The following is a 14,390-nucleotide window of genomic DNA, read 5'->3' on the forward strand; positions in this document are numbered from 1 at the left end:
TAGGGATAATGCTCCACTTGACCATACTTATCAGTAGTGTACTATCCAAATGTAGATGCATTGACTAGAAACCTTAGCTACTTGAACACATCTAGAAAAGGATTGGGCAAATCAACAAGATAGGGATATTCTCTGTCATCAACTCTCTTGAAACAAAACATAGAGATTAAATGCTTGTTGCTGCAAGCGAAAATTGGATGTTAGTAGTTTATTCCCAGAATGAGGTTTGGATTTTCCTCATCTAGTTGTAAATCAATTCAAATACTACTGACATTGTAACATCACCATCTCATTAGTCAAATACAAATCTGAATTCTAACATTGCATTGATCCTCGATTTCCCCTGAGACTTGGATTATCAAGCACACACATTGTACTGACTGTGACAAGTTTGAAAAGTAATTACAGTTTTGACATGACATTTTGCAGCTTCTAGATCATGGAGAATTCTTCATTCAGCTGAAAAGTCTATAAAAGCTTGAATGTCTTTCTACAATTGCAACTGCTCGAGAATCAATCACCAGCCTTCCAACACATATAAAAGTAAGAGGAAAACAATAATATAGTTGACTGAAGACAATAATGTTGAAAAAAAAACAATTAGCATTCAAATTTAAGTTTAAGGTTAAGGGGAAATGACTTACGTGAATGCAAGAAACCTGCTGTCGGGATTATGCCAGTTATTCTCGTGCCAAGTGACATCACTCTGCAATGAGCAATACTTCCTTTGAACAACTTTTGAGGATAACAAGCAGGCTATTGTGTCTATATGACATAAAGATATAAATTCAAGATAAATAATATACTTGATATTCAATTGCCTTCAAAATAATCTTAGCTGAGCTGAGTTAATCCCTTTCAGAAAAAAATGGTAATAGAAACACAAAATGTAACATGCACCAGCCATCACACTACATATTTTTCATGCAAATCAGATTCTTGTTTGGACAGTAGGCTGTTTGTGGTTTGTTAATATATATAATTTTCTACATAATCCTCTGCAACAAAATTTGACTAAGTTGTAGTATACATCACCAGGCAATTGGTCGAAACTAAGAGTAGAGAAAAAAGAAAAGAAAAGAAGAGTATCTGCTAAATAGAGAGGAAGTTTGTAATGTCCCTGCTACTGGAGTTAGCTCAGGATGAGTAATTCCTACGAAAACAAATGTTAGAACTATATAATAACAGATTAACTATAATATTCCAAGTGTAAATACTACCACAATTCTAATCCCAAACCTAGAGCATCTCCAGATCGGGTTCCCTAAACCTTAGTTATTCCACTGTCTTCTCTAAAGTGCTCCCCCTAAGGTTTCTTATTCGAAGGGACATTTTCCTATCCAAAGTTGATCACATATGCATATGTTGAATCATAAGAATATATTAGCACATCAGTCTTGGTTATGTTGGTCAGATGGAGATCACTCTCACATACCGACATTGTTATATCAATCTTGGTCATGTCAGTTAGATGGAGATTACATCAATCTCACATCCTGGTTTTATAGAAATGCTATCAATCTCAGGCATATCATCAGATGAAGATTATTAATCTTGCATACCAGCATTATAGAGATTCAAAGTCTTAGGCATGTAGGTCAGATGGAGATTACATCAATCTCACATATCGACATTATAGAGATTACAGAAATCATAGTTGTGCCAATTGAATGGAGATTATCAATCTCTTGTACTGACACTATTAGCATTTAGATCAATCCCTTCCCTTATAGGATGTTATATGTTGATCCCATTATAAAATATCTCCTTATGTATTATAATTTATTAATGAACATGACATTTTTCTACCTTAGAAATTTATATAGATAAATACAAATTTTCAAACAGTAATGAATTTATATAAATGACTATATATGTGTTTGTGTGTGTGTGTGGTCATTATAATATAATTCTCCATTTTAGGATTGAAATAACATGACCTTTTCATTTTGAAGTGAAAATAACATAATTTAATTTAATAGCATACTTTATATTTAAGTGAAATAATATAATACCTTTTCTTACTTGGTAGGCCCACTCATGTCGTTTCACCTTAAAATATTTTGAAGATGGTACTTTTCCTTGCTCCAACGTTTCCAAACTTCTTTTAATTTCCCTTGTATGAGTAAAAATGCTTTTCATTACTCTGTTCTTGCTATTTTAATTGAATGGAAATGTAATAAATCTTCAGTCATTATTACTTCCTTTTTCATTCCCTAATTTCTCCAACCTATGATGTCCCTGTTTAATGGCTCAGTATTATTATTAAATACTTTGGGTCCTTGAAAGTTGTGACCCATTCAAGTGAGTTGTGGTCATTGGATCAATCGGTAATAATAATTGATTTGTTATTTTCTCTTAGTGATAATTGTCCTAAATATATTAAAATTTAATAGTGAGTTTTAAACAAGTGATTATAGATCTATGTTAGATGGATATTAGTAATTGTTTGTCTTCATTTTCTCTTACTTAATTTGTTAAAGGCATACCTGTTGATATCTATTTATTGAATATGTTAATATTAACAATATATTCAACATATTCAAATGTTATTATTAATGTTATTAACAGCATTTAATTCAAAATAAGGATAACATATATAAGGGGCTTGTTACAAAACTGCTCATATTAAAATATATTGCTTCGAGATCCAGACATATTCATTAATGTTGATCAAATTTGCAATCATGTACATTACATAGGCTAATCCTTATCTTAATTGAGGTTCATTGTAGAGTTCAAGAAAATAGACTCCATATCGACATTATGAAGATTATGGAAATTATAGTCATGTCAATCAAATGGAGATTATCAATCTCTCATACTAACACTATTAGCATTTAGATCAATCCCTTGCCTCATAGGATGTTATATATTGATGTCATTATAAAAAATCTCCTTATGTATTATTAATGAACATAATATGTTTTTTATCTTGGAAGTCTATATATATAAATATTTATTTATAAAAATCATTAATAAATTTATATATATTATAAATGAATATATAGATATATAGATTCACTATAATATAATCCTCCATTTTAGGAATGAAATAATATAACCTTTTCATTTTGAAGTGAAAATAACATAATTCAATTTAATAACAACATACTTTATATTTAAGTGAAATAATATAATTCATTTTCTTACTTGGTAGGCTCACTCATGTGGCTCATCATTAATGCTTTTCAACTTTATATATTTTGAAGATGGTACTTATCATATCATTGCTCCAATATTTCGAAAATTCTTTTCATTTTTTATGCTGCTTTGTCTTATCTTGAATGGTTTTGCATTAGGTGGTAATATTGCATTGTTTGCTATTTTCATCAAATAGAAATGCAATAAACTTGTGGTCCTTATTATTTCCTTTTTCATTCCCTATTTTATCCGATCTAAGATGCCTTTTTTCATGGTTCAATATTATTATTAAATACTTTGGGTCCTTGAAATTTGTGACCCATATCAATCGGTAGTAATATTTGATTTGTTATTTTCGCTTAGTCATAATTGTTCTATTTATTAATATTAAGATTTAATTGTGAGTTTTGAACAAGTGACTATAGACCTATGTTAGATGGATATTAGTAATTGGTTAAGTCTCATTCAATCTTATTTAATTTGTTAAAGGCATAATTGTTGATATCTATTTGTTGAGTACTATGTTAATATTAACAATATATTCAACATATTGAATGCTATTATTAATGTTATTGAGTAACCTTATTTAATTCAAAATAAGGATAACATATAGAAGGGGCTGGCTTGTTACAAATTTGTTCATATTAAAATATACTACTCCTATATCCAGACATATTCATTAATGTTGATTGAATTTGTAATCATGTACATTACATAGGCTAATTTCTTATCTTAATTGAGGTTCATTACAGAGCTCAAGAATATAGATTCCACATCACTGTACAATATGTTAATGAAATCTAGGAACTATTTTTATGGAAGGCAAGTATTGAAATGATAGCTTATATAGATGTCCGAGTAATTCATTCTAGAATTTTTTGGAAGCACTAGGTCAAGACTTCCTTGAGCCATTATTATTATGTTTGTGGTGTCCCTTTCCCAAAATAGGATTTAATAATTAATAATAATAAATGAATAAATAAATTATAACAAAATAATCACAAGTCAAATTTTGTAAAGTCTCCAAAAGAACCGATAATTATAAAGAAAAATACTGTACCGATCCATGCACAATAGAAATGTATTTTTAATGCATATATATTTTGTCCAAAATATACATATATATATATATATATATATATATATATATATATATATATATATATATATATATATATATATATATATATATATATATATATATATATATATATATCCTTAGTTCTTTATTTAAAAATCAATTCCTTACATGAATAAATATACTAAATAATAGCAGCAATATTATTAATAAATATATTTTATTAATGTCAATCGTAAATTGGTGAATATATAAATTGATGTCATTGATAACAGTGAAAGATTCTATGGCATGAATGAATGGTGTAATATAACATATCAACGAATTGTGACATCGCTATTAGGATTTAACTGTGTAGTTTTTGAGTCAAACTCATTGACCCATGATTGATGGTGTATATATCACCAGATGCTATTCCTAAAAGTCCAAGAGTGCCTGTCGTCTCATATTCACAGAAGGTTTGAATAGAATAAATCAAAAAATTGTTATGAACATTGAGAATATCAAACAGCTGCATTGAAAAAAAACACAAGGACACATCTGTATACATATTTACCAATTTCTTGTGATTGCAGGTAGAGAGGTTTCTACAGATATTCACTTCAGTTTTGGACTGCTCAAGAGAGCCCTAGAATGACTGAGTGGAAAGTGGTATTTACCTGCCAATTGCAAGGCTAAGGACACAAAAAATACTATAATAATCAGAAATAAGTGTAAAGGAAGTAGCATGACCACAAAGAAGTAATTTAAGAAGAGCATTCAAATATAAATGCCATTGTCCCATACAATCAAATCAATAACTACTTATAGGTGATGGTTATAAGGTATCTTTCAAAGTCAATGATCAGATTAATATGAGGACGAGAAATTCCATTTTTGTCTCATGCAATTCATAAACCTCATCCATAATAATACTCACCCATAGGCATAGCAGATCGAATAGGAATGGAGCTATTCATTGCTAATAGCAAGAAGAGATCAGAATGGAAGGATAGGGGATATAAAATATAAATAGGTTTGATCACCAAATAGGAGGATCGTATTACATAAAATTTTAACTTTTGTTAATCATGGAATGATGAGAATTATTAGAATTTGGTACACATGAAGTGTGTGTGTTTATCAGATCAATATACCATTATAATATATTATTATACTATCCTAATAGATTACTATACTGATATTATAGTATCATAATTTGATACGTATGGATAATAGATTATATAATCGCAAATCATGAGCTATATATTCATAGCCTATTCCTTAACCTCACACTATAGCCCCTTAGATGGAAGGTTAACTTTGGGTAGGAAAGGCAGATTAAAACCACACAAGGTAAATGAAGCCCAAGACGAGATAGGGATGGTATCTTAAAGCCTTGGGGGAACCTACTCATAGATTGGTGTCAAGCGCCCTATGACAACTAAATTCACATCCTTTGTAGGGTTTAGGAGAGAAGGAATTGTGGCTTAAATATGTATGATAATTTAGTAAATGTTTTTAATATACTATGATTTAAAGGCATAGTGTTGTAAGTGAATCATTGGGAATTGGCATTCTCTTAGTAAGGAACATTACAAGTTGTCATTCTCAATTGAAATTTGAACCCTAATTGAAAAATTTAAGGTAAAACAAGTAAGGTCCCAGTAAGGGACATCACAATGTCATTTAGTTCGTATTTTTGACATCAAATAGTCAATATATTTCAAGAAAAACAGAGATATTCTTTCTAATACAAAAAGAAATATAGGGACAATTCCATCAAAAACAAAAAATATTCAACCTATGAAACTGCAAAGCAGAGTGCTGTATTTCATTTATCCCTAATATTAGCCATGATAAATACAGATACACTCTTCAATCTGAGGAAGAGATGAGATACAATTTTGAAATTACTGAAGCCAATTCAAAATTGATCAAACATATGAAGTCTGTCATCCTTAGGGAGATATTAGCATTAGTTATCTTTGATTTTTTTATAAATGTTGCAATGCAAATGTAATGTCCATAGACTAGTAGAAATTGGATATGTAGAATTTGCAAAACCACAATCTTTTAGGACATTGTTGGCCTCCTTAGAACATTATCAGGATTCACATAATAATTAAAACTTCACCTCCATGGGAAACATGGCTAAAAGATAACTTGATTTACCTGGGTCAGAAATGTGCTGCGTCCCAAAAGAGGATTTTGTCGACGAAACTTGATAATCTCAGCGAAAAACCTGAAATAACTCTGCTTTCTTGACTCTAGCTGTTTTTGGTTCATCATTCAATTCAGTGGCAAGAAAGTTGTCAAGAAAGATTTACTGAAAATATGACAGCTCCAAAGTTCAATCTTAATGGCTCATACCTGATTCCATTGAAAATGATTCAGGGCATTATCATGACCATAACTATTATTATTTCCATATCGAGTATGACCATACTCATCCGCCATCAAAATCATTGGTGTTCCCTGCATATGCACAACCCAAGGTAGTGTGTCACTATCATACCAAACAGAAAATGAGAACATTTCAATATATATTACCAGGCTTGGCAACAACAAGAGATGAAAATCATTGATGCTGGGTACGAATGTTAACAAAACTATAATTTCATAAAAATATCCAAGAGGAAAAAAGAGAATTTTGAAAGGTCTGAAAAACACAGCTGAAGATTATAAATTTTTCTTATATTTTACAAAACATAGTTCATCTATTAAAAAATAGCATACATTACATTGCAGTCATATATTGGTATGCCCACAAATTAGTGATATGGTTAAACATAGAAAAGGAACTATTCAAGGAGACATATCAAATAATGAAATCTTTGAATCCAATGTAAAATTCTGAAAACATGAAAATCCATGTTGTACTTGTTCCCCTTGTCATAACAATGTCATTTGGACCTTTTTTTACTGCGTCAAAATAGTGTTCTCCTCTACATGTCATCCTATTTTTGCCCCATTCCTTGTAATGTTCCTGAATTTGGGTCCTAACTATCGTCAAGAAACTTTATAAGACAGAAAATAAAGGGGCCGTCACACATACTCTAGACAATGTTGGCAAATAAAGACATGACTTCTCTTGTCAATCATGAAGAATGCATTGGATCTATCCAATAAACAACAATTGATACCATGTGTATGATGGCGAACATTTTGAAATCAAAGACCCTTTAAAAGTAACATCATTAAACATATCGGATCCCTGTGGAAACAGAATAATAACACAAGTGATAATCATCGACAGAACCATAGCCACATCAATACTTGTAGCAATCAGCAACAGATTGTATATACTGAAGCAGTCGAATATAGTGACAACAGTGACTATAACATCCCACAATGAGTTCACATACATATTGGAGGAGGCTTGAATGTTGTTTACACATCAACAAATAGCTGTCCAAATGAGTGGCCGTCAGCATTAATCTAAGCATAGCTAGGAGCATATAAAAAAAAGTCCAATAGCATCTTTGATGATCCAGCATCTTTATAAACTAATCAATATTATGATCCACTTAAAATTAAGGAGGAAATGGTAATCACAGATGAATCTATTAGAAATATAAGGAAGTGTGATCTGCAGGAAGCAATTGGAGTTTGTTAACAATCATTATAAAGTAGTTATCATAAAGGAATGTGACTCTTATCCATTCAAGAGTTGCAACAATTCAATAGATAAGTGAAAGGTCTTCCATGCTAATACAATGTCATCGGATTATTATTACTTTTCCTTCTCCCTTGTGGATCGCTCAATACGAGCATAGTGCCATACGGAAGAATTTTCTGGTGCAAAAATTCTAAAGGTATCATCAGATACAACATCTGTATATTATTCAAAAGTGCACTATCATCAACATATTAGAGATGGCTTTAGTATCATTCAGAGCATAATAATATTATCATCTCAGACAACTCCTCACAATTTTCAGAGTACATTATTATTGTTATACCAGAGATGGCATGCATATTTTCATATTATCAATTCTATATCAGACACACCAGTACCAGCTACTGAGATAACTCTCAGTTATGCATATAATTAACTATAAATCTAACATGATATTATATTGTTATTTGATTGTTATGCAATCATTAATACTTTTCAGAAGCATATTCATTTGGAATCAAGCATCATTCAATAGTACTTAATTATCAGCAATATCAATCATTATCATTTTGTATCAGCGTGTCCATTTGGAATTAAGCATCATCCAATAGTGCTTAATTATCAGCAACTGTTAATATATTCCTTAAGTTGCAAAGATTACAAGTAGAGTATTAGTCGTAGGAAAAATGGACATTACAAATTGGTACTAGCATAGATTAAAATATAGTAGATATCTCTTCAATAAGTTCACTTATCACAAGAAGTTATACACAGCAAGAAATTGTTTTAATTTTGTATGGAAAATATCACAAATTAGTCCAAAACTTATTACAGATATCTTGGTAAAATATCGCAGATAACTTGCTACTTTACTGCAATAAGCCAAAAACTTATTGGCCGCAGTTGCATATAGACAACAACAACCCAAAAAAGGGTCAAGACTCAAAACATAACTTTTGATTGCAACAACAGGTTTGGAAGAGAGAGAAGGTCATTTGAAGCATTGTAGAGTGATTTGTAGCTCATCTAGGTGTAAGCATAGTTTGAGCTTGATCGAGGCCATTTACATGAAGAAGAGGAACAAGTTAGCACAGAAACACCTCTATATCCTTGTCTTTGTGCAATATAACATTAAATTAAGCATAAGAAATGTAGAGTCAGCACCAGCTGGTCCACTTGATTTGGATGACATAGATCTTTACTTTGATTGGACATCATACGACAAGCCTCCATTGCTCCCAGAGGATGACATCTACAATTTGAAGAGGCAGGCGTTGGAGGAGGGTGGATCTGCAGTGGGACTGGATGCCTTTCCGAAGGAGGATGAGGACACTGAGAGTGCAAACGATACATATGATGAGAAATCATTGCCAATGTCATCACCATCAACATCAAGGATGGAGGTCGAGTCAAGGCCCATTGTGTAGAGAGAGGAGGCATATCTCGAGCCACAACAAACTTCGAGGGCTAGGCCCCATACCACTTCCATAGTTTTTACAAGAGCTCTTGAGAAGGGGAAGTGTAAGATGTAGACTATTTTGATATTGTACTTGTATAGTTTTAAAAGACAATTTGTTATTTTTAGTTTTCTTCAAAGTTAAGACTATTGGATTATGGCTACCAGCCATTAGCATTCCCCACGAGGATGCAATTTTAAACCCTATTTGCATTTATATGTATCTAGATCAGCTTGTTTGGTTTGTTTACTTATTTATTGACTCATTAGATGCATCTCCTTATTGAATTTTGCAAAAAAATGCATTTCTAATTAAATTTAAACAATTTAAGTTCCCGATTAGTTTCCAAGTTATCTCCAATATTTCCCAATATTTTTCTTACCCTAGGTGATAAGTCACCTATAACAATATTTTGAATTATGTGTATCAGAGCATAGAATTCTGCCAACTTGCCATTACGGAAATTATTGAGTAAGTAGTATAACAAAGAGGTTCAAAAATGGGAGAAAATGAAAGACAACAATAGTATGGATTAATTCATAAAAGGTCAAAAAGAGATTCAAGAGAAACTAGCTCGATTATTGGGATATTTTACCAATGGTGATCACAAAAAAGAGGAGGAAAAATGAAGAAATAATGATAATGACCCCATTTTCACTAGCATTAGAGTTTGAGAAATTAGGCTTTTATTGTGATCCTCATAGGCTAATTATTGTGGATAGAGGGTGTTCTGAGGCAGAGGCTTGGCTATGCGAGGGTCTTGTCTTCTTTACAATTCAATATGTTCCAGTTTGGTCTTCATTTGATTCAGATTGGACTTTGTTTGGGCTTAGTTTCATGCACCTTCTATTTATGGCGATTTGGGTGATGATTGAGGGACCCTTTCTATTTTAGGAAAGTGGGGAAATAATAGGTGATTCCTATTTCAGATGACATACTTACAGGATAAGTGTTTTGGGAGTTACTATTATTTTAGTGGCCGAATTATTGTTAAATCATTAAATGGCTTATTATAAAGTTATAATTTAACTTTACAATTTCACTTATGTTAGGGTTGTGTCATCATTGGAACGGGTCATTTATTTAATTGGTTATAAGCCTAAGTGAAGTATTATATATAAAAAGTGTAAGGAGTTGCTATATTTAAAATATCAAGGCTTTTAAGTGAAAAGTGTCTTCATAAGCCATGTGCTAGGAAAGTTATTTATTGAAAGAATCGAATAGAAGTTTCTAATTAATAGTGTCTTTGTGAAGCCAAGTGGATTATAAGAGGTGGTTTCATGAAGCAAATGAAACATCCGATTATCTATTTGCTTTTGTTGTCTTGTGAATATTTCTGAGGTTTTGATTTTTTATGCCCTTGCCAAGGTAAAAGGGTTTTGAAGCTGAGAAGTGCACGTGGATCCAAAGCTAACGTATTGAGGACTTCTAAAATTTATTACCGTCTCCTCTTTCTATATTAACTATGACTGAGGAGCATTTATCCATTGAATATTATTGCTTTTTGACTAATTACTGAGGGTTTTGGAGTTTTGTAATATCCCTAGGTCAGAGCTTAGGGGCGACTTCCTTAACTTTCCTTCTTACTATGATAGTCAATTATAATTAATGATATAATAGGTGTTCCACCAATTATGGTTAACACTTTCAGTTTAGCATATAGATGTCTGCAAGATGCTGGATAGTTGGTAGTAATCAGATATATAGATATTTAATTCCCAATAGTCTATAGGGTTATATAATTCTTAGTCGTGGGTTGTACTATTAAATATAATATTTTTTGTGTCCAAATCGTAAACACAATTATTGCTATCTTTAAACTGACTATGGAAATGCTTGCAACTGATGATAGGTTAATATTAGAGATAGGAATATTTGATTTTTAAATTTGATATCATGTCTTTTAATGTTGGCTACCTGTTCCTTCAATGCGTTTGTTTCTTTTTCAGCTGCTGATCTGAATTGCCAATATTATAAGTTCATGGCTTTGAGTCTCGAAACATTGGATATCTCTTGACTTCGTATGTTATTACTAGTCTTGAATATGTATCAGGAGTCAATTGTAATAGAAATGGGTATTGGGCTTTACCTGGAATGCTTGCAATTATCAAATTAATCACTTCTGCTAGTTTGACGGTATGCAAAATTCTTTGCTTAATGGTGTGCAGAGTTCCCCAACTGACCTTCAATCAATGATTGTTGAATCTTTTTTATTTTTAATAATGGAAAGAATTAGAATATTTTGTTGTGTTCAATGGTATGAGTTGGCAATATGTAATAACTCTATCTGGTTATAGCAAAATCAAGCATCAATTTCTTTCACATTTGAATGGTTTGACATTTTGTCGAACACTTGGCAAGCAGCCCAATTACCACTGAATATATGATATCTTAAATTTTCAAACACAATATCAGGATGTACAACAAACTGATCACAAATTTATTTAATTTTGGCTTTATAAGTTTTGCATAAATAAATACCAAATGCCTATAAACAATTCTGAAATGATTCACACCAACCTCTGAATTCATTCATCAACAAACCATATAGAAATATTAATGAAAAGAGAATTTAATTGTTGGCTGATTGCTATAAATCAGAATTCGAAGCCAGCCTGTTTACTTTCAAACTATGTAATATAAACTGAATTTTACAAATTAAGAACCTAGTCTTAGCTGTAGAACATAATAGCAAAGTCAAACTGAAAGCCACCTGGTCCAATTTCAATCTAGCGTTCATAGTCTACCCTTACAAATGCTGCCCAAAACTGATATAGAAATCATGCCAGATACAAGAACCCTTGGCATTCAAGTTGTAAATCCAACATGCTAATTTGATGTAAATCGAACAAACTAGGATATCCAAAATTACCAAACTCCAATCTGCAAACTAAACCCTCGTCCAGGAAAAAAGAAATTATAATATTCAATTGTATAAATCCTCCTTAGCCACAGTTAATACAAAAAGATGAGACGGTAATAAAACTCAAAAAGTCCACAATACCTCAGTTGTGGATTCTCATAATTAAATCTACAATACTTCAGCTGTAGATCCCAAACCCTTATACTTCAGCAAGGGCATAGACTTCAGACTTAGAAATGTCACAAAGACAACAAGAGCAAAATAAGATAATCAAATAATTGGATGCTTTCCTCATCAAATATCCTCATATTTATAATCTTCAAATGGCACCAGTTTCCCAAAAGAACTCCACTTAAGAAGCTTTCTCTACACAACATTAAAATATAATAAAGTGCCATTAATATAATTTATTAATTGCTTTTGGCTCCAAAATGGCTTTTTCCACTATAACGTAATATTCTAACACGTAAGGCCACTGTTTCTTGTTCCCACGATTAAAAACTTTTCGTCTCGATTCCAACGAGCTATGATACTGAGGTGACCAACTAACAACACTATCAAAAATAGCAACCTCAGCATATTTATATTAATAATAATAATTCATCCGTCTTGCGAAAACAACTGAAGCGATATCAAAATCAAAATCTGACAACACTAAAATGATTATGATGATGAAAGATGATCAATGAACCTGATGGGGTGACTTACTATAAGTAAACGCTCCCTCCAAGATTCTTGGAGCTCAAACCTTGGAAGCCCAAAATAAAAATTGAGAGCATCCTCTAAATCCTCTGACTCAACTGAGCTCATCGGAACCAACAAATTGACTTACTATAAATAGTAAGTCCCTCAAACAGAGCCAAAACATACCATAGGCTGCTAGAAAGCCTATAACCACACAACTGAGACCCTCAAACCCCACTATTAGCGCACAAGGGTCGTGATGGTGAATCGACCTGGCCAACTGCAAGAACCTGCTAAAAATGGGGGCATTACACAATATCCTCATAAGGAGAAAGTTTGGCTAGAATGAAGGGACTATTGATCATATATTTGTTTTCCCATCCAACGAACTCCCTACCATAGATTATAAACCATTCTCCTATCCTCATTCAGAGTATTTGTATTATAATTGTTCAATGCCTTCCACCCATAGAATGAGATTGATTCTTGTTTAATATCATGTCCATGTGAGGTCACAAATTGTTTCAATATAAACCACCCTTCGATACTTGCCTCTCTTCAAGAATTCACACCTTTTGTAATTAGTATTCATTACTGTGTTTGACTATTCAGTTTTAATTTAGGGCAGGTATCTAAGCTGAAATATAAGTACTACTCTCTCTGAATATTTCAAGATGTCATTTGTAGCTAACTAGATCATTCTCTCGAGTCACGTTTCATAATCTCTTCCTTGCATATCCTTATTATTGTCAAGTTTCAATGAATATGTTGTGGGTAAACAACCATATGTCTTTCTCTTTCATGTCTTGGATAAGTAGTCATATTCATGTGCCAACATTGGTGTCTTCTCTTTCACAAGGCAACTTATGAACAATTCATCCCCCATTTATACTCACTATCACGAGAGAAGTCCACTAATGAAGACCCAATAAACGGAGTTGAGAATGTTTGGTTTTATGAACCTCCATCATTTCTAACACAAATCATCTTGGGTTACTCACTGTTGTTATATTAATAATCATGTATGATTTTGTAGAGAATCTAACATTTAATTTATTTAGTCATCTATTAATTTATGTTTCAATATATATTATTAATAATATGACAATATTTTAATCTATTATTTATCTATTTTATTAATGTATTAAATTATTTATTATTATTATTATTCAAGATATTTTTATATTTATAATTAAACTATATTATAAAAGAGGAGATATTACAGTGTGCCCTTCCCAAAAATTGTTTGTCCTTGAGCAATTCAACTTCTAGTGTGCTATGTTAATATCCAATCCAATGATCCTGCATTGACAATTTTGTTTAGAAAACTATAATACAACTTTATTAATTTGAAAATATTTCATCATATTAAAATTCTTAACAACTTTTATGAGATAAAACAAAAAAATAAAACTTATCTAAATTTGTTGTAGTATTCACATGCTCCTTGTTATGTGTTGCCTTGCCCAAGATGAGTCTTCCAGAGTAATCCTTATAATCTTTGATAGAGATTTTTTATCCCTTCCTAAATATGATGGATACCTTTTTAGTATGTGTTTGCGA

At 31.6% G+C, this 14,390-nt stretch overlaps 1 protein-coding gene across 2 annotated transcripts in view; it reads right to left on the minus strand.

The window, feature by feature from the left end:
- The window catches only part of ISA3 (isoamylase 3), a 313,468-nt gene that overhangs the window by 73,428 nt on the left and 225,650 nt on the right, over positions 1-14,390 (minus strand). For both annotated transcript variants that reach the window (XM_089804631.1, XM_089804630.1), the window contains 3 exons: positions 6,575-6,679; positions 6,377-6,475; positions 645-706 (listed from right to left, as the gene is read on the minus strand). In XM_089804631.1, coding sequence (XP_089660757.1) covers positions 645-706; positions 6,377-6,475; positions 6,575-6,679 — 266 coding nt within the window. The remainder of the gene's footprint in view (positions 1-644; positions 707-6,376; positions 6,476-6,574; positions 6,680-14,390) is intronic.

This window comes from Cupressus sempervirens, chromosome 10 (assembly GCF_028749045.1).
Source record: "Cupressus sempervirens isolate cs-2001-9-10 chromosome 10, ASM2874904v1, whole genome shotgun sequence".
Lineage (NCBI taxonomy): Eukaryota > Viridiplantae > Streptophyta > Pinopsida > Cupressales > Cupressaceae > Cupressus > Cupressus sempervirens.